The sequence below is a fragment of the Mobula birostris genome, chromosome 4 (assembly GCF_030028105.1).
Source record: "Mobula birostris isolate sMobBir1 chromosome 4, sMobBir1.hap1, whole genome shotgun sequence".
NCBI classification, from domain to species: Eukaryota; Metazoa; Chordata; class Chondrichthyes; order Myliobatiformes; family Myliobatidae; genus Mobula; species Mobula birostris.
This window is the reverse complement of record NC_092373.1, coordinates 51,598,666-51,619,161: the sequence shown is the minus strand read 5'-3', so window position 1 is coordinate 51,619,161 and position 20,496 is coordinate 51,598,666. Positions and strand designations below refer to the sequence as shown.

General features: G+C 40.4%; 1 protein-coding gene across 10 annotated transcripts in view; it reads left to right on the top strand.

Annotated features, from left to right (window-relative positions):
* The window catches only part of LOC140196330 (inactive N-acetylated-alpha-linked acidic dipeptidase-like protein 2), a 993,804-nt gene that overhangs the window by 874,466 nt on the left and 98,842 nt on the right, over positions 1-20,496 (top strand). For all 10 annotated transcript variants that reach the window (XM_072255337.1, XM_072255335.1, XM_072255333.1 and 7 more), the window contains one exon: positions 15,109-15,204. In XM_072255337.1, the coding sequence (XP_072111438.1) occupies positions 15,109-15,204 (96 nt within the window). The remainder of the gene's footprint in view (positions 1-15,108; positions 15,205-20,496) is intronic.

Here is a 20,496-nt window from a genome sequence, read left to right as displayed (position 1 = left end):
GATGGAAACATTTTAAAACAGATTATGGCCAAGTAATCTGAAGTGTCCATTTTCTTTGTGATTTGCACATTAACAAAGAAAGTGATACTCAGAGAGAAATGCACACATTGGTGATTATATTTTGGATGACCAGTTTCCACCAGTCCTTGTTAAGCAGATGATTCAGGCTGAGCACCAACCACATTTCACTGGCCAGTTGTAGACCAATATCCACAGTTCCCACATCGTGTTCTCAAGAAGGTAGTGGTGAACTAGCCTCCAGAATCAATATGATATTGAAGTCAAGTCAAACTGAATGTCACAAATGGTGTGTTGTCAAGATTTCACTGATGCAAATGTAGAGAATGAAATTTAAACATATCTAAGCGGTATTTATAATTCTTCCTTAAAATTACTGCAGAGAATCCAGTATTAAAGAAATTAACTGGGTGTATTTGAGCTACTGAACTGGATCATGTGGATGTCTTTACGAGCATAGGAAGACAGACGTTGTGGGTGTTCCACAATTCAGGACTACATTAAATGGATTTCAGAGTAGTTATCCAATGAGTTATGAATTTGGATAGCAAACGTTTTTCACTTACGTCATTTAGGTATTGCTTACATTAAGCTAGTCAGTACTTTAGTCTGTCATCAATCATACGCAAGGATCTGAAAGAATAAAACAAAATATATATTACTTTATTCTCTATTTCATTCAAATGGATTATGCAGATTGGAAAGAAAACACATATATTTGCATCACTAAGCAAGTTTAATAATGCAATATTAAAATTATATAAAGTTTCAGTGATGCCAATGTGCTATATTTTTATCTATTCTCAGAACTATGCATTATTACTGAAATATACTACATATACTGTGTTACAATAATGGGACAGTCAGTGTCAGATTTAGACTCCAGATAGGCAAACTTTAGAAAATACATTACAGGCCTACTTATGAACATTCCAACATGGGGCTTGTTAGTATATAAAATCTGAAACAATGTCCTGGAGCTAAGACCAATTGGAAAAATTGGCAATTCTCTCTGGCATGTACCAGAGTGTAATAATAAGCAGTCAACATATTTAGCTAGCAGATAAATGTAACAATTAATTAGCAGTGTGGGACTATCAGAACTACAGAATGTTGTACCAAATTTTAAATAGAATCTGAAATATTTTCTTCTCAACACATCCTGGCACAAAATCAAAACACCTAGTTTCTGAAGAGGATAAACCATTAAAGTTTCAACTGATTTGAAGAAGTTGAAAGGCTGTGAATGGTAAAAAAAAAAGAGGATATTCTCTGATCCAAATCGTTATTAATATTCGCGAGTAAGCTTCACCCAGCATTTCAGTTTTATTTTTTGTCATTGTTAAGTGGCTCACTGACTCGAAAAAATACTGAGAATACATTTGTCAAGCAAACTGTAGCATGATGATAAATGTTTGGAATTTAATTTCTGCAGAAAAAATGAAAAATATAGGAAGATCCCTGTTTTATATCACTGGCAGCAAAAATGTATTGCCTCCCTGTCTCCTGGGATTCTGCGGCACCAGCAGAGTTGCTGCAAAACTGAACTCATACCGTGCTGTAGGAATTATTAACGCAGGAGAATTTGTCCATCCATGTTGCAGTGGCTGTTGTCCACATTATCGGTTGTTGTAATAGTGTGGCTTCATGTTTTTGTAACAGAGATGGGGCCCAGCAAGTGCTGTGCTTCAGTGGAACAAATTGGACCTTAAGAAAGACTAACCAGTGTGAGTGTTTCTGGGGCCGTGAATAAAGAATAATTGTTCTCCCTACCATAGGTGTCTCAGAATTATTCAATACAGCTAGAAAACAATATGGCATGTACAACTTATGTTGCTTTAGCTATGTCTATAAGTTGTGGATATGCAAAGTTTTCTGAGGTAGCTATGAATGTCCACAGATGTACTATTAACTTCTGTCACAGTCTGTATGGCTGATATTTCTGTCCTTTTAGGAGTTAATCAGCTATGGATTTGGCTCAACAGAATTTGACAATTATATTCTGCAAAGATTTGGATATTCAGTTCTTTGCTGAAAGTTACGAAAGGTGACACTGATTATAAAGCAATAATGGCATTATTACATCTACCACTCTTGCCCAAAGTTTGGTTTACTGATGGTGACCATATCCATATCAGCCTACAGCTATAAAGGTCTGTCGCAGTTTGTGTTTGTAATTATTCAGTCCAACAAGTCCATTCTGAAAAGGTTAGCATTTGTAATGAAATCTTAACCTGTACTGAGCAAACATGTCTTCATTACAGACAAATTCAGGCCTCTGATCTTGAAATAAGGGTTATTTAATTCTGGCCATTTTTTTTCAAATATCCTTCAATTTAGGGCATAATCTAATTTTGTAAGCTAACATTTAATTTCTCTATTTTGCTCATACCTAAAATGCAGCCTGTTGACACAGTCAAGTTTTAAAGCTGTTATTCATCATGTGTTCCTCTGTGCTGCAACTAAAATAGTACCCTCCTCAACTAACAGCTGACAAAATTCAGTTTCAATACAGCTTTCCATATGTATCTCCCTTGGTTGTTTAAAATCTTACCTTTTAAAACTGCAATTAATAGCAGATGTTATTTTCATCAATTCTAGGTGAATTGGGGCTAAGAATTATTTTATTAATATTTCAAGGTAAAATTTGTAACTAACCTGAGAGCTGACCACTTCTTTCAGAAATTAGTGAGTCAAACTGAATTTGAAGGTAATTCATCTTATACAAGTGTAAAAGTTACTCTAAGGTTACTGTAAAATGTAACTCAAAAGCCCTCAGAGAATTTCAGGATATTCTATCCATTAGTTGTGCTCTTCTGCTTCAAGGGCAGGCATTAACAAGGATTCCTCGGATGTGTTCTCTGTGATGATGAATTAGGTACAAAGAAAGACTGTATATTCATGCCAAGTCCCAAATGAAAGGTGGATTGAAACAAAAGGAGGCACTTGTAAAACTGCTGAATTTTGTGAGGATTCTTCTTGAAATACTTGCTCATTGGAATGGTCAGAAAATAGATGCAAAAATGTGGCTTGCACAGGATTTTTAATATATATTTTCCTGTTGCAATAGAAAACTGTGCAGTGGTTCATTAATGCAAATAAGCAGAAGAAAGCCCAGCTAATTTTTGTGGGTAAACAAGCTGTATAACCCAAAAGTGTTCTGAATGATTATGCAAGAATTGTGTATTTGACTTAATAAATATCAAAGCTTCATTCCACTTTTAAGATAACTGTTAAGATTTGTAACTTCAAAACATTAAACTAATTCAAAAGGAAGAAACGTGTGCCTGGAGATGCAGGTCTAACTTCAAGCTTACTTTTAAGCCAAGTGCGCACGTATCACGTGTAGCAGGATGATGTATGCAGTTCATGTATCTATACGTAAACCCCAACATTAATTTTTAAATGAACAAGATCCTGAATTAAACAATATATATACAATATTACTCAAATATTACTGGAACATTAAGTACACAAAAATAACAATATAGGAAATTCAGGAATACACATATTTAAAGTGGTAAGAGATTAAATTGCTGTGTAAAATTATATTCCTGAGTCCTCCGTCAGTCAGGGTCAGCCATGGATATTGCATCCTAGCTATCCAAGTAAGCCAGCCTGGGCAGTACAATATAGAGAGCAAGCTGTTCACCATGTAGCAAGCTCCCCTTTCCACGCATCTGATGAACCCAAATTAACGGCAGAGACCAATAACGTTTGACATCAGCAGTGTTGCAAGAGTTGCCAGTCAGAACTGAACTCAACGTAGGACTGCCTTAGTGGTTCCAGCTCCGTATTTTTTTCTCAGGGTTTACTCCCGAAACCTTCCCCATGTGTGGGTATAGCCACAAGGCAGTGGAGGTTTGAGATCAGAGTTTTCCTTCTCCAAGATGAGCTGCCAATCACAGATGACAAACCCCATCCGCCGGAAGCAACTGGTTTTAAGATGCCAATAACCCTCCTTTGCTCCTTCTCCTGTTAGTAGAAACAGTTTCACTAGGCTTTGTAGCTAAGGCACAGGTGAAAGCCAGGAGCTGGAATTGGTTATCAGAGGCTATTTGAGGTGCATACCATTGAGAGCATTTAAGGGATAGTGGGAGATTGTACTCATACTATCCCTGACTATAACAACTAACCACACATTGCTCTGCGACAATGCCGGTGCCAAGCTGTATTGGCCCTAGTACCCTTCCCTTGGACAACATCGGTGATGTGGAGAGGGGAGACTTGCAGCATGGGCAACTGCCGGTCTTCCATACAACCTTACCCAGGCCTGCACCCTGGAAACCTTCCAAGGCGCAAATCCATGGTCTCACGAGACTAACAGATACCTATAACGACTTTAAGGAACGAAAATTATATTGATTATAACTTTTTGTGACATTGGTTCATTGGAATGAAGTAGAGAATCTTCAGTAGAGAATCTCTGATTAGCTGTATCTAATTTGCATTATAATTTTTTTTCGTAGTGGTTCCATAAGAAGAGGAGGAGAAGGTTTGTAGAGGAGGAAAAGGTTTAGAGTCTGAAGGAGTAGGGTATGGGTGCTGTATTAGGAGGACCTATTCCCTCAAAACATCTGGCAGCAAAGTGCTTAACTCTGCCTTCAGATTGAACACTTCCAGAAGTACAGGTAGCATAGCAGATAGCACAATGCTACTACAGCTCAGTACATCGGAGTTCGGCGTTCAATACACGTGTCCTGTTTAAGGAATTTGTACATTCTCCCTATAGACTGTATGGGTTTCCTATGAGTGCTCCAGTTTCCTCCCACAGTCCAAAGACATACCAGTCAGTAGGTTAATTGGTCATTGCAAGTTATCCTGTGATTAGGTTACAGTTAAAACGGGGTTGCTGGACAGCACAGCTCATAAGGGCAAATTGAATAGGAATAAGGAACCTTGGTTCTCAAGGGATATTGCAATTCTGATGAAGAAGAAGAGAGAGTTGTATGACATGTGTAGGAAACAGGGAGTAAATAAGGTGCTTGAGGAGTATAAAAAGTGCAAGAAAATACTTAAGAAGGAAATCAGGAGGGCTAAAAGAATACATGAGGTTGCCTTGGCAGTCAAAGTGAAGGATAATCCAAAGAGCTTTTACGGGTATATTAAGAGCAAAAGGATTGTAAGGGATAAAATTGGTCCTCTTGAAGATCAGAGTGGTCGGCTATGTGCAGAACCAAAAGAAATAGGGGAGATCTTAAATGGGTTTTTTGCATCTGTATTTATTAGGGAAACTGGCATGAAGTCTATGGAATTAAGGGAAACAAGTAGTGAGATCATGGAAACTGTACAGATTGAAAAGGAGGAGGTGCTTGCTATCTTGATGCAAATTGGAGTGGATAAATCCCCAGGACTGACAGGGTGTTCCCTCGAACCTTGAGGGAGACTAGTGTTGAAATTGCAGGGGCCCTGGCAGATATATTTAAAATGTTGGTGTCTACGGGTGAGGTGCCGGAGGATTGGAGAATGGCTCATGTTGTTCCGTTGTTTAAAAAAGGATCGAAAAGTAATCCGGGAAATTATAGGCCGGTAAGTTTGATGTCGGTAGTGGGTAAGTTATTAGAGGGAGTACTAAGAGACAGAATCTACGGGTATTTGGATGGACAGGGACTTATTAGGGAGAGTCAACATGGCTTTGTGCGTGGTAGGTCATGTTTGACCAATCTATTGGAGTTTTTCGAGGAGGTTACCAGGAAAGTGGATGAAGGGAAGGCAGTGGATATTGTCTACATGGACTTCAGTAAGGCCTTTGACAAGGTCCCGCATGGGAGGTTAGTTAGGAAAATTCAGTCACTAGGTATACATGGAGAGGTGGTAAATTGGATTAGACATTGGCTCGATGGAAGAAGCCAGAGAGTGGTGGTAGAGAATTGCTTCTCTGAGTGGAGGCCTGTGACTAGTGGTGTGCCACAGGGATCAGTGCTGGGTCCATTGTTATTTGTCATCTATATCAATGATCTGGATGATAATGTGGTAAATTGGATCAGCAAATTTGCTGATGATACAAAGATTGGAGGTGTAGTGGACAGCGAGGAAGGTTTTCAAAGCTTGCAGAGGGACTTGGACCAGCTGGAAAAATGGGCTGAAAAATGGCAGATGGAGTTTAATACAGACAAGTCTGAGGTATTGCACTTTGGAAGGACAAACCATGGTAGAACACACAGGGTAAATGGTAAGGCAGTGAGGAGTGCAGTAGAACAGAGGGATCTGGGAATACAGTTACAAAATTCCCTAAAAGTGGCATCACAGATAGATAGGGTCGTAAAGAGAGCTTTTGGTACATTGGCCTTTATTAATCAAAGTATTGCGTATAAGAGCTGGAATGTTATAATGAGGTTGTATAAGGCATTGGTGAGGCCGAATCTCGAGTATTGTGTTCAGTTTTGGTCATCAAATTATAGGAAGGATATTAATAAGGTTGAAGGAGTGCAGAGAACGTTTACAAGGATGTTGCTGGGTCTTGAGAAACTCAGTTACAAGGAAAGGTTGAATAGGTTAGCACTTTATTCCCTGGAGCATAGAAGAATGAGGGGAGATTTGATAGAGGTATATAAAATTATGATGGGTATAGATAGAGTGAATGCAAGCAGGCTTTTTCCACTGAGGCAAGGGGAGAAAAAAAACAGAGGACATGGGTTAAGGGTGAGGGGGGGAAAAGCTTAAAGGGAACATTAGGGGGGCTTCTTCACACAGAGAGTGGTGGGAGTGTGGAATGAGCTGCCAGACGAGGTGGTAAATGTGGGTTCTTTTTTAACATTTAAGAATAAATTGGACAGATACATGGATGGGAGGTGTATGGAGGGATATGGTCCGTGTGCAGGTCAGTAGGACTAGGCAGAAAATGGTTGAGCACAGCCAAGAAGGGCCAAAAGACCTGTTTCTGTGCTGTAGTTTTTCTATGGTTTCTATAGGGCCGAAAGGGTCTGTTCCACGCTGTATCTCCAAGTAAGTTTCATTGAGAGATGGTCTTTGCTGTTGAAATATTCAAAGCTCCTCATGTGAACCCAGAGCTCTTCGTCAACCAGAAAACAACCATGAATACAATGTGTGACCTCTGGCACTGTTTTCCTTTAGGCAGTTATCTGCATTTGAAGATCTCATGATATTTTCAATCTGAAGGTGTATACTTCGTCCATCATATATGTAGGCTTGTACTGCAGAGATAAAGGGGGATGAGAGTCATAGAGGAGTAAAACATTACAGTGCAGAAACAGGCCTGTCGGCCCATCTAGTCTGTGTCAATCTATTATTCTGCCTAGTCCCAAGACAATGGTCCTCCATACGCCTCCCATCCATGTACTAATGCAAATTTCTCTTAAGTGTTGAAATCAAACCCACCTCCACCACTTTTGCTTCAGTTCCCCACTCCCACCACCCTCTGAGTGACAAAGATCCCCCTCATGTCCTCTTATCAATTCACCTTCCACCCTTAACCCATGACCTCTAGTTCTAGCCTCACCCAATCTCAGTGGAAAAAGCCTGCTTATTTACCCTATCTACACCTCTCATAATTTTGTATACCTCTATCAAATCTCCCCTAGTTCTCCTAAGTTCTAGGGAATAAAATCCTAACCTATTCAACCTTGCTTCATAGCTCAGGTCCTCAAGTCCTGGCAACATCCTTGTAAATTTTCTCTGCCCTCTTTCAACCTTATTGACATCCTTCTTGTAGGTAGGTGACCAGAACTCTCACAATGCTCCAAATTAGGCTTCACCAATGCCTTATACAACTTCAACGTATCCCAACTCCTGTACTCAAAACTTCAATTTATGAAGGCTAATGTACCAAAAGCTCACTTTATGACCCTATCTGTTTATCTACGCCACTTTCAAGGAAATATGGATCTGTATTCCCAGATCCCTCTGTTCTACCACATTCTGCAGTGTCCTACCACTCAACATGTAAATCCTATCCTGGTTGGTCCTTCCAAAGTGCAACTCCTCACACTTGTCCGCATTAATTCCATCTGCCATTTTTCAGCCCATTTTTCCTGTTGGTCCAGACCCACTGTAGGGTTTTATAGCCTTCCTCACTGTCCACTACAACTACGGTCTTGGTGTCATCTGTAAATTTGCTAATCCAGTATACCACATTATCATCCAGATCATTGAAATAGATGGCAAACAACAACTTACCCGGTACCTACCCCTGTGGCACTCCACTTGTCAAGGGCCTCCAATGTTTAATCCAATTTACAACCTCATTCTGAATGCCAAGTGACTGAACCTTCTTGACCAAACTCCCATGAGGGAACATGTCAAAGGCCTTGCTAATATCCTGTAGACAGCATCCACTGCCTTGCCTTTATCAACCTTCCTGGTAACTTCCTCAAATACTCGATAAGGCTGGTTCGATATGACCTACCGTGCACAGAACCATGCTGACTAACCCTCAGCAGTCCCTGTTTATAAAAATATTTTTATATCTGGTCCCTTAGAATACCTTCCAGTAATTTACTCATGATTGATATCAGGCTCACCGCCCTATATTTTCCTGGCTTATTTTTAGAGCCCTTCCTAAACAATGGAACAACATTAGCTATCCTCCAATCCTCTGGCATCTCATCCGTGACATTTAAATACCTCTGCTAGAGCCCCTGCAATTTCTGTACTAGCCTCATAGAAATTCTGATTGAACACCTTGTCAGACCGTGGGGATTTATTTGGGAACAAAAGATGGTGTCCCTTTATTCATAGTTTTTCACGCTGGTCTGGACTTCTAAAAATGCTGGAGAATAATAGTACAATATCAGTCATGTAATCTAATGAACAAGGTTACCATTTGGAAATTATGTTACTGGAGCACCTGTGGGCGTCCTGCAGTACTGTCAAAAAAGTTTGTATTTAATCGTGTTATTTGTATAATGTAATTTTTATTGTTTATCATTTAATATTATGAGGTCCTGCATGATGGCACCAATAAGCAGTGACTCTTTGTGTGCAGCTCTGATGGGAATCATCACATATTCCCACTTAGGACTACTACAGCTGAAATCCACAGTCACAGCCATGGGGACTTCAATAAGCAGCATCATCTTAAGATGTTTAAAAATCTGTCGATACTCAAAAAGAGTGGATTCTGGACAGCAGACTTGGGTCATGAGTGCAATTCCCCTTTAAGAAAATGGAAGCATAAAAGGCGAACCAGTCTTCAGATATTATTGTAATGCAGAGGTATTAGACCCCCACTCCTGACTGTCCTGCTGTCAAATGTACAGTTTCTGGAAAATAAAATTCAAGACCCCAAAGCAAGATTGCAGTACCAGAGGGACATCAGGGACTGCTGTGTACTTTACTATATAGCAGCATGGCTCACCCCCACCAGTTTGGACACAGTGTTTGAGCCCAATAGCTTCACTATTCTCCACAAAGGCAGGGCAACAAAGTCTTTTAAAGGTCGAGGAGGTGGAGTATGCTTTATGAATTACTCATCAAGGTGCACAAACATGGACGTTCCATCTCAATTCTGCTCATGCAGCCCGGAACATCTTAAGCATCATCCATTTTATCTGCCGAGGGTGTCTTCTGCTGGTAGCGGTGTACGTTCCACCTCTGGCTAACATCAAGTAGGCACTGGGGGAGCTGAGCACCATGATTAGCAGTTACAAAACAGCACACCCGGATGACTTCCCTATCATTGCGTGGGACTTCAAACAAGCCAGTTTGAAGAAGTCCCTGAACAACTACCACCATTATATCACCTGTGGAACCAGAGGAGCCAACACATTTCAAAGGTTCATTTTATTATCAAACTATGTACTCCAAATACAACTCTGAGATTTGTTTTCTCCAGATAGTCAATAAATACAGAAAAACCATGGAAGTCGTTGAAAAAAGCAGACATCAACCCCCCCATGTGAAAAAGAAAAAAGAAACAAATTTCATAAATTCCAAACCCCCAACCCTTTCCTCGCACAAAAACTAACAGATTGTCCACCCAGACATGGCAGGTAAGACATCAAACTCGTAAGCCCCAAAACCCTCCCTTGCAAAAAAACAGCGACAATAACATCAAAGCCCAACCCCTCTCTTGCACACAAAAATCTAACAGATCATTCACACAGAAAAACACCAACAAGAACATCACACCCCAAATCCCCAACCCTCCCTTCGCCCAAGAAATTAACATATTGCCCATCCGCCAATCAGTAACAAGAACGAAAACACAGAAAAATTGAAGGAGACCAGTATAAACGACAGTCCACATCAATATTCACATACAGCTGGGAATGTTGATAACATTGTCTGTCAGCATTGAGGAGAGCGATAGCTTGATCTCAGTACTTCCGTGGGGAGTGACTGCTGATCCATGCCTTCATCCAATTCGCGGCCTCTCAACTGCTGGCCCAATGCAACCTCCCAACCTCTGGCCACTTGGCCATTGTTATACCACCATCAAGTTTGTTTGCCATGTCATCCCACACCCACACTTTGGAAAGTGCGATCACCTGGCTATACCTCTCCTCCCAGCATATAGCCAGAGACTAAAGACCTTCACACCACTGGTAAAGACCAAGAAGGTATGGTCCAGTGAAGCTGAAGGCTTACAGATCTGCTTTTAGTCAGTGGACTCGACAATATTCAGAGATTCATTTTCAAATCTGAAATTTATGCCATGGTTGTCATTGACTTCATTGAGACCTGTATGGATGAGTGTGTACTTTCAAGAACATACTGGACCAAAAGCTGTGGGTGAACCAGGAGATTCGTAGTCTGGTGAGGGCTAGACCTATGGCATTGAAGACTGGTGATCTAGAACTAGACAAATCATCTAGATGTGACCTTTGGAAGACAATTTTAAAAGTTAGAGACAGAATCGGATGCACAGCTGCTCTGGCAGGGTTTGCAGGCCATTACATCGTACAAGGCCAAACCTAACATTATGAATACTTCACTCTCAGATGAGTTCAATGCCTTTTATGCACGCTTTGAAAAGGAGAAATAAACTACACTTGTGCTACCCTGCAGCATTTGGTGACCCTATGGTTTCTGTCTTGGAGGCCAACATCAGAACTTTTTTCAAGAGGGTGAACCTTCACAGGGCATCAGGCTCTGATGGTAGGGCACTGAAAACCTGCTCCAACCATCTGTGGGAGTGTTCAAGGACATCGTTAATCTCTCACTGCTGTAATCAGAGGTTCCCACATTCTTCAATAAGGCGACTATCATACCAGTGCCCAGGAAAAGTGGGGTAAGCTGCCTCAATGACTATCCCCCAGTTGCAGTCACATTTACAATGGTGAAGTGCTTTGAGAGGTTTGTCATATTCAGAGTCAGCTCCTGCCTAAACATGGACCTGGACCCACTGCAATTTGCCTGTCACCACAGTGGATGCAATCAGTCTGGCTTTCCACTCAACCTTGGATCACTTGGGCAATAGCAATCCCTATGTCAGGCTGCTGTTTATTGATTACAGCTCAATGTTCAAAGTAACCGTGTCCTCAGTTCTAATCACCAATCTCCAAAGTCTGGGTCTCTGTACCTGCCTTTGCAACTGGATTCTTGACTCCCTCACCGGGAGACCACAGTCAGTGCGGATCAGAAATAATATATCCTCCTCGCTGAAACTCAGCACTGGTGTGATGGTAGTGTGCAAAGTTCTAAACTCGAATAGAAACCTTAAACTCTGTCCAATATAAATAGCCACAAGTGTTCTTGCCGAAGGGAAATTATACTATATAATTATAGTCTTCAAAGACAAGTTTACTTCTCTGTTTATTCTCCATGCTGAGCTTAGCTGCCAGTACCCAGTATTCAAGTAGTGGGTCGCCTCTCTCTACCAAGGAGAAGATACTTACAGCTAACAAAGTAGTTTAAAACACAGTTTATTTAATTACAGTGATACAAATTTATATCCAGACAACATTCTTAAAACACATTTAAAACTCACAGTGCATTTCTATTTTAAGCATTTCCCAATTACAAACCATTTCTAAAACACAAACCATCTGCAAAAGGCAAAGCATTTCTGGAACACAAAGGATTAAGATCAAAAGTGCATATAATGAACTGATGCATTTTGTAATAAAACCAATAAATTGCATGCAGGTGTAATGCCCTGGTTAAGATTTTTACTGCATTTTGTAGCTTTCTGTGGAAGCATTGTGTCCCGCTGACAGTGTTTGGGTTTCAGTTAGAGATAAGGGGCTGTGATGTTCAATTTAGAAATGCTGCGTCAGCCAATCAGGATGGTGGAATGGGAGAAGGGTCCAGGGAAAGCTAGCTGAAGTGGATTTGTGATGGACACTGGTGGGGTTTGTGGTCTTTTGGCGGGAAATGCAGAGAGAAGAGACAGCTGTAGGATTTGATCCAACAGGAAGGCGTGATTCAAAGGAGTCCATAATGGGACGTTCTAACGGTGATTGGTGATGAGAAATCTGCACCATGAGTAAGTGACACACCCAGCTTTGGAAGCTATGGTCTCCAATATGTGCACATTTAGACTCGGTTAATTATAATGGGCCCTTTTATTTTTTTTCCTTTTCCTCTTGATAACTGTTGATTAAGCTGAAATTAGTTAATATACTTTCTTTATAATGGTATGTAGTGTACAATCTGTTATTTCTTGCCGATGGATAATTGCATACGGGCAATACTTACACAGCATTCACTCAAATCAGGGTTCCATTAGTCGAAACATCCCAACATCCCAACTTTGGTGGGACTCAAGTCATACCAACCTTGGACATATATTGGCTTTCTCACAGCTGAGAACAGTGGCTGTTAGCAGAGCTGGCTAACAAGACAAGTTTCTATACAAGCCCGGTGAGGGGGCCTCACAGGCATTTAATTTGTTTATGGATCCATAATGTAAAATACTTGACTGTAAATTCATCTTCTAATATCATCTAGTGCATCATATAGTACTGTAAGAATATTGTACCCTGCCTCTGAAATTCATTTCATAGGAGTAAAAGGAATGAAATTTATAGACAGTGAACAGCTCACTGATGCCACAATGTAGAGCTATTTGCAGAGCTTTTTGATGACAGTGTTAATTTATATCCTGCTAAACTTCCAGTGTGATAAGGAAGAAGCACACCCTCATATTCAGGCTGACAATGAAATAAGTTTCATGGTTCCATTGCTGAACTTGAATCTTCGTATATTCAAATATGGGGCAAACTGCTTACTGGGTTTCTGTGAAGCATTCGACAGTGTGTTCAAAGCTAGGTCTACACGCTATCCAACAGAAGTTCCATGATGGAACTACTTAGCCCACTACTTCCAAGATAAGTGATTAAAATATACCTACCAAAGTGTTCACCCAAGTAGAGTAGGGTTGTTCCTGCTAAGTTATGTGAATTGATACCAGCCACAGCACCTACCATCCTGAAGGCATCCCTATAAAGCTTTACCAGTGTCATTATCACCATTTTATCCTTTTCACTCAATCCTGGGCTCCCCCCACTGCACACAATAATTTCCAATGAATGTCCAATTTCCCTGCCCACTTTTCAATAGGTACATTTAATGTCAGGGAAATGTATACAATATACATCCTGAAATTCTTTTCCTTCACAAACATCCACAAAAACAGAGGAGTGCCCCAAAGAATGAATGACAGTTAAAACGTTAGAACCCCAAAGCTCTCCCCCTCTTGTGCACAAGCAGCAGCAAGGCAAAGACCCCCCCCCGCCCCCGCCTCCCAAACCAGCAAGAAAGCATCAGCGCCCTGCACAGGGCACTCAAGCGTGCAGCAGAAGCATTGATAAAGACACAGACTTGCCGTACCCCAAAAACTACTCATTCACCCGGTATTCAACGTACCATAGGTACTCTCTCTCCCTAATAATGGAAAAAGAGCTGTCCTGATTTCACAGCGAGAGGGGAGACATAACAAACAACTCGCTGATTTACGATGTTAAAAGTCTGTTGCATCTCTTTTTCCAAGCTCTGCGCCCAGAGAGTCAGCCCCAGAAAGGCGCAGCTCTCCAGACACACAACCCCTATTAGCTAACCTGCTGCTCCCAATGATCCATGTTCTCCTGCAACGCCTCAGTCAAGTGTACCAGCCTAGAATCAGCACGTTTCCCAAGCCACAGAAATCTCGAACCCTGAAGGTGCACTCGACTTCCAGACCGCGTCCTTGGGATAGCGGCCTGTCGTGAGGCCCTGAGAGCGGCCCGCAAAGAACTGAAGTCGGAGTGTAACTCCAGGTCAGGGTCTTCAAAAGAACTTTGAAAAGGCAAAAAAAATCAAAGATAGAAATACAAGAGGTGATTGATAAGTTTGTGGCCTAAGGTAGAAGGAGTCAATTTTAGAAAACCTAGCACATTTATTTTTCCTACATTTACACACTTAGTCCAGCGGTCATGGAGCATACGGATCCCTTCTTTGTAGAAGTCGGCGTCTTGGACCTCCAGAAAGTCTTGGACCTCCAGAAGGAGATGAGTTATTAACTTCAAACTTTCTGCATTTTCACTGAAAGAGTTGAACTGCACATGCATGTAACGAGAGCTGTATAACTCATCTCCTTCTACCTTAGGCCACAAACTTATCAATCACCCCTGCTGTGGACCACCTGGAGGTCTAAGACGCTCTCGTTACATGCACATGCAGTTCATCTCTTTGTGTGATAATGCAGAAAGTTTGAAGTTAATAACTCATCTGCTTCTATCTTAGGCCACGAACATATCAATCACCCCTGCTGTGGACCACTTCTACAAAGAAGGGATCCGTATGCTCCACGACTACTGGACTAAGTGTGTACATGTAGGAGGACACTAAATTGAAAAATAAATGTGTTAGGTTTTCTAAAATTGACTCCTTCTACCTTAGGCCACGAACTTATCAATCCCCCCTCGTAGATCTGTTTCTGAAGATGCAAGCAAAGGAGTTGCCATTGAGCACCATCTTGACCTTGCTCTGTCTCTCCACTATTCCCAGTCTGCTTTAAGAACTTAGGCTATTGCCTCATCTTTTGTTTTCTTTTCTTTTACAAGCTTTGTGAGAACAATCTAACTCATCATCATGACAGCAATGAAGCTTAATCCCCAGTAGTTCATGAACCACAGGATTATTTATTCCTGATAGTCTTTACACAGTATTGATAAATGTTCATACGACTTTGTTTCTGCTAATTCACAGGGACCGAGATTTCTGTCTGAAGCTCTTGTTGTTCATGATGCATCAATAGCAGAAGCTGTAGATCCTTTCTTTATTCTTCATGAAACTGTTGCTAAGGTAAGATTTATTTTATTATGAAAACTAAGTGATTAGGGTCAGAACTTGTAGCATGACTCATAGTATATCAACTTGTAAAATGTTTGTATCTTTAATGCAACGGGAAATTGTTCTGAAAATCATTGAGCTTTCATGAGAGTGGTGCATCAGATGGCGCTGATGCTTCACGGCTCAGGCAACCTGAGTTCAGTCTGTTGGAGTTGGCATGTTATATTTTCAGTGGGTAATACCGTTCCAGCTGACCGGAAGTGCACTGAGAGCGGTAAGCGTAAAGGAGTTGAGTGCTTACTGATCTGGTTAACAACGGATGGTGCAATCCGGGGTATATTACGATCGAGGAACATGTTTGCAGACTGGATATTGAACTTTTCACTGTTGGACTTCGGCCACATTCCACCGAGATACAACATTTGGCAGCACGGGAGGTCATTCCTGCCTGTGGCCATCGAACGCACAGCTCCTCCCGTGGAGGGTCAGACACCCTGAGCCAATAGACTGGTCCTGGAATTATTTTCCATCTGGCATAGTTTGCATTTTGGAGTTTGATTGTTGGGGTTTTTTATATTGCTATATTTACGCTCTTCTTGGTTGGTGTGGCTGTAACGAAACCAAATTTCCCTCGGGATTAATAAAGTATATCTATCTATCTATCTATATGTGTGACTGTGTGGGCTTCCCCCAGATGTCCTGCTACCTCTCACATCCCAAAGATGTACTTGATTGTTACTTTAATGCCTTCAGGGTGGTAGGTGTTGTGAATAACATATATAGGTGGGTGGTAAATTTATCAATGTAAATTTAACAGGCATGTGAGGTAATAGCTCATGTGGAAATAAGAATTCTCTCAGAGACAACATCAACTTGATAGGTTGAACAGCCTCCTTCTTGTCAGAAAATACTCAACACACATGAGCATTGAATAATGCCACAGTATTCACTTCCATTTTTTGATTCATCAATTAATATTTTTAATTTCATAAAGTGATGTTTGACCTTGGAGCTTTGGTAAATCCTTTCTAGCACTACCCACACATAGTAGCTGCCACAGACATAATTATATCCTTTTTGGAATTGGACAAGGCACTTTGTCTACATATTCCTTGTAATTCTTTGGTGCAAATCAAGCAGAGATCATGAAATGAGACTTGATTTGGTTGGATTGAAATGAGTTGGTTAGTTTCCCATTAATTAAGCATATATAACAAAAATTATAATTAAATTAAGTTATTTCCATTAATGTAGCATATATTTCCTTAATAATGCTAATACAATGAAATTACTCTGCAAAAATATGTGATTTTGATTGACAAAGCTAATTTTCTAAACTCTCTCCAGTAATCCATTCTTTTAGTTTTCTCTGCACACTAGTCTGTATCACAATTTGTAATGTCCCTTAAAAAGTTTGATTTTATTCTTAGCTGCCACAATAGCATTGAATGTGAACAATAATTAGAATCTTAAATTAGCTTTATTGTCTGCACCAAGCTGGCTGAGATGTTCTATCCAAAATCTACATCTGTCATCCAATTATCCTGTAAATTTAATCAATGGGTTTAATCAAGCACTAAATTTCGCTCAGCTTAACAGCCATGATCCGTAGTGGCAACGTTGTCTGAATTGTTAAAATGTGATAGTAACCCTACCAAATATTTAAATCTAAAACCTATGATATATATGCCATTGAATTGTGTTTACCAGTTTATGGCAATCTGTAGTCGGTAATTCCATTAATTGATATTCTCAGAATTGCAGCACACTCAAGCAATGATAACACCTTAGTAATCCATGTATGTCGCTACTATTGATCTTCATTGAAGTTACATGTGTGGAAATACAGAGTTTCAACAGCTATCTTATGATGCTCAAAAAGGTTGATTACTGACATATTCCTTAATTGTGGATAAAAACAAAGCACAGTATGTTATTGGCATGCAAGAAAGAAAAGCTTGTACTTTAATGGCTCTCTGTGGATCACAATGTTGACATCGTAGAAAGGTTTATATTGTGCCAATGAAAATAAGCATTGTGCATTCTGGACACCAGAACTCCTATTAGATCATTCATGGCAGTAATGTCAAAAGGGAAGTACCAAATAAATAGTTTGAGGGATTAATGACAATACAGGCAGATAAAGAAGGCTCGTTTTGAAAGGCTTTATTGGCAAATGAAGGATAAATCTTTGACTCTACTATATCCTGGCCATCAGATTGAAATTTTCTCCCTGACAAGGATCATATGATTTTCAGTGCATACCAACTTTATTGTCCTTAAGTACTGTGCAGATCTTTTTTTCCCTGGTGACCCAAGATAACCCCAAACCCACATGTCCTGATGTCAGTGTTGATATGTTCAAACCCTAGCTCCATTGACATTCAGTTAGTTATATCTGTATTCATAGAAACTAGGAAACTTGACTTCATTTCTGTGAGAGAATACGACCTCCGTGTGTCCCAAACATTTAACAGTCGACAAATTATTTTGCACTGCCATCACTATTATAAAATAGGAAACTCAACAGCTCATTACCAAAATGATAGCCTTGAACAGAGAACAAGGTGATAATGAACAGATAACATTTTTTTCAAAATTTGGACTGAAGGATGAATAATGTCTTGTATCAGAGGGCTAATTTCCATTACTGTCTGATCTTCTACATTTAGGAACTGTGTTAAGTATCTCAACCCAGAAATGAGGTCAATGTTAGAGCAGAGCTACTTCAGTACTCCTCAGGAGTCTGACCAGAATTTTGTGCTTCTAAGCTTGGAAATGATCTAATCCCCTGATGTAGGCTGACTCATGAACCACAGCTTCCTCCTCTTGTAGTTAATAATCAGCTCTTTGGTTTTGCTGACATTGAGTAAGAGGTTTTTGTTGTGGTACCATCCAGACAGATTTTCATTCTCCCCCCCCCCCCATATGCTGATTTGTCACCACTTTTGACTTGACCAACAATAGAGGTGTCAGCAGCAAACTTAAATATGCCATTGAAGCTGTACTTAACCTCACAGTCCTAAGTATAAAATGAGTCGAGCAATGGGCTAAGCACACAGCCTTATGGTGCACATGTGTCGATGGTGATTGTGGAGGAAATGTTGTTGCCAATCTGACCTAAGTGGGGTCTTTAAGTGAGAAAGTTGAGGATCCAGTTGCATAAGGAGGAGCTGAGGCCTAGATCTTGGAGCTTATTGATTAGCTTTGAGGGAGAGATCGTGTTGAATCCAGAGTTGTGGTCAATGAAGAACATCCCGAACAGCATGTCATGAAATTTGTTGTTTTGTGGCAGAAGTACTATAAAATAGTATACATTAAAATTACTTAAAGTTACAATAAGAAATATAGAAAAAAGTAGTGCAAAAAGAGAGCTAAATATTGAGATAGTGTCCCTGTGTTCATGGACCATTCAGAAATCTGGTAATAGAGGGGAAGAAGCTGTTCCTAAAAAGTTAAGTGTGTGTCTTCAGGCTCCTGTACCTCCTCCCTTATGGTAGTAATGAGAAGAGGGCATATTCTGTATGCTAAGGATCCTTAATTATGGATGCTTCCTTCTTGAGGAATCACCTTTTGCAGATATCCTTAATGATGGGGGACTAGTGGCCATTATGGAGCTGGCTGAGTTTCTAACCCTCTGTAGCTTTTTACAATCCTATGCATTGGTGCCTCCACATTACACAGTGATGCAACCAGTTAGAATGTGTTCTATGGTACGTCTGTAAATGTTTGCCAGAGTATTTGGAGACATACCAACTGTCCACAAGCTCTTAATGGAATATACCTACTGGTGTGCCTTCTTCATAATTGCATCAATATGTTGGGCCCAGGATAGATCTTCCGAGAAGCTGACACCCAGGAACTTGAAGCTACTCACCCTTTCCACTGCTGAACCCTCGATGAGGACTGATGTGTGTTCTCCCAACTTCTACTTAGTGAAGTCCACAATCAGTTTCTTGGTCTTACTGATGTTGTGTAATTTTCTGTTTTACAACACTACTCAACCAGCTGATCTATCACACTCCTGTATGCCTCCTTGTCACCATCAGAAATTCTTAATCAGTTGTGTCATTGGGAAATTTAGAGATGGCATTTAAACTATGCCTAGCCACATAGTCATGATTGTCTAACCAGTGATAGAGTTCTTTGATAAGATTACAAAGAAGATTGATGAAGGAAGAGTGGTGGATGTTGTCAACAAGGCCTTTCACGAAGTCCTGCATGGGAAGCTGCGGCAGAAGGTTAGCTTGTTTGAAAATCAGGATGAAGTAGTCGATTCTATTAAACATTGACTTAGCAGGAGAAGCCAGAGAGTAGTAATAGATTACTGTCTCCCTAACTAGAGGCCTGTGACTTATAGTTTGCCCCAGGGATCCTCGCTCGGTCTGTTGTTGATCACCTATATTAATTATTTGAATGATAATGTGGTAAACTGGAAAGCAAATTTACAAAATACGCTAAAATTAGGGATGTATTGGACAGCGAGGAAGGCTATCAAAGCTTGTGGCGTGATCTCAGCCAACTGGGGAATGGGCTGAAAAATGGCAGATGGAATCTAACACAGTCAAGTGTGAGTTGTTGCACTTTTGGAGGACAAACCAAGGTCAGACTTAGACAGTAGGTCTCAGAGATGTGCAGCAGAACAAAGGGACCTGCAAATACAGATCCATAATTCCTTGAAAGTGGTATCAAAGTCAGACAGTGTTGTAAGTAAAATTTATGGCTTCTTGGCCTTGATAAATCTAAGTATTGAGTACAGGAGTTGGGATGTTACTTTGAAGTTCTATAAAGCATTGATGAGGCTGAATTTGGTGTATAGTGTGCAGTTTTAGTTATATTCTTAAAGGAAATGTATCAGTAAGATCAAAAGAGCACTTCAAAGAGTTATGGGGAAAGATTGAATAAGTTAGGATTTTATTCCCTGAAGCGTTGGAGAATAAGGGGCGATCTTATAGAGATACACGTCATTAATAGAGGTATAGATAGGGTAAATGTATGCAGACTTTTGCTCCTCAGGTAGGGTGAGAATAGAATTAAAGATTTAGAACGGAATTTTAACAGGAAACCGAGGGGGATCTTCACTCAGAGTGTGGTGCAAACATGAAATGAGTTGCCAGTGAAAGAGATGGATGTGGGCTCAATTGTAAAATTTTAGAGAAACTTAGATAGGTACATGGATGAGAGGGGTATGGAGAGCTAGTTTTGGGTGCAGATAGATGGGTCTAGACAGAAGATCATCTAGCACGGACTAGATGTATTGAAGCGTTTACTTCTGTGCTGTAATGCTCTACAATTCTATGAAGT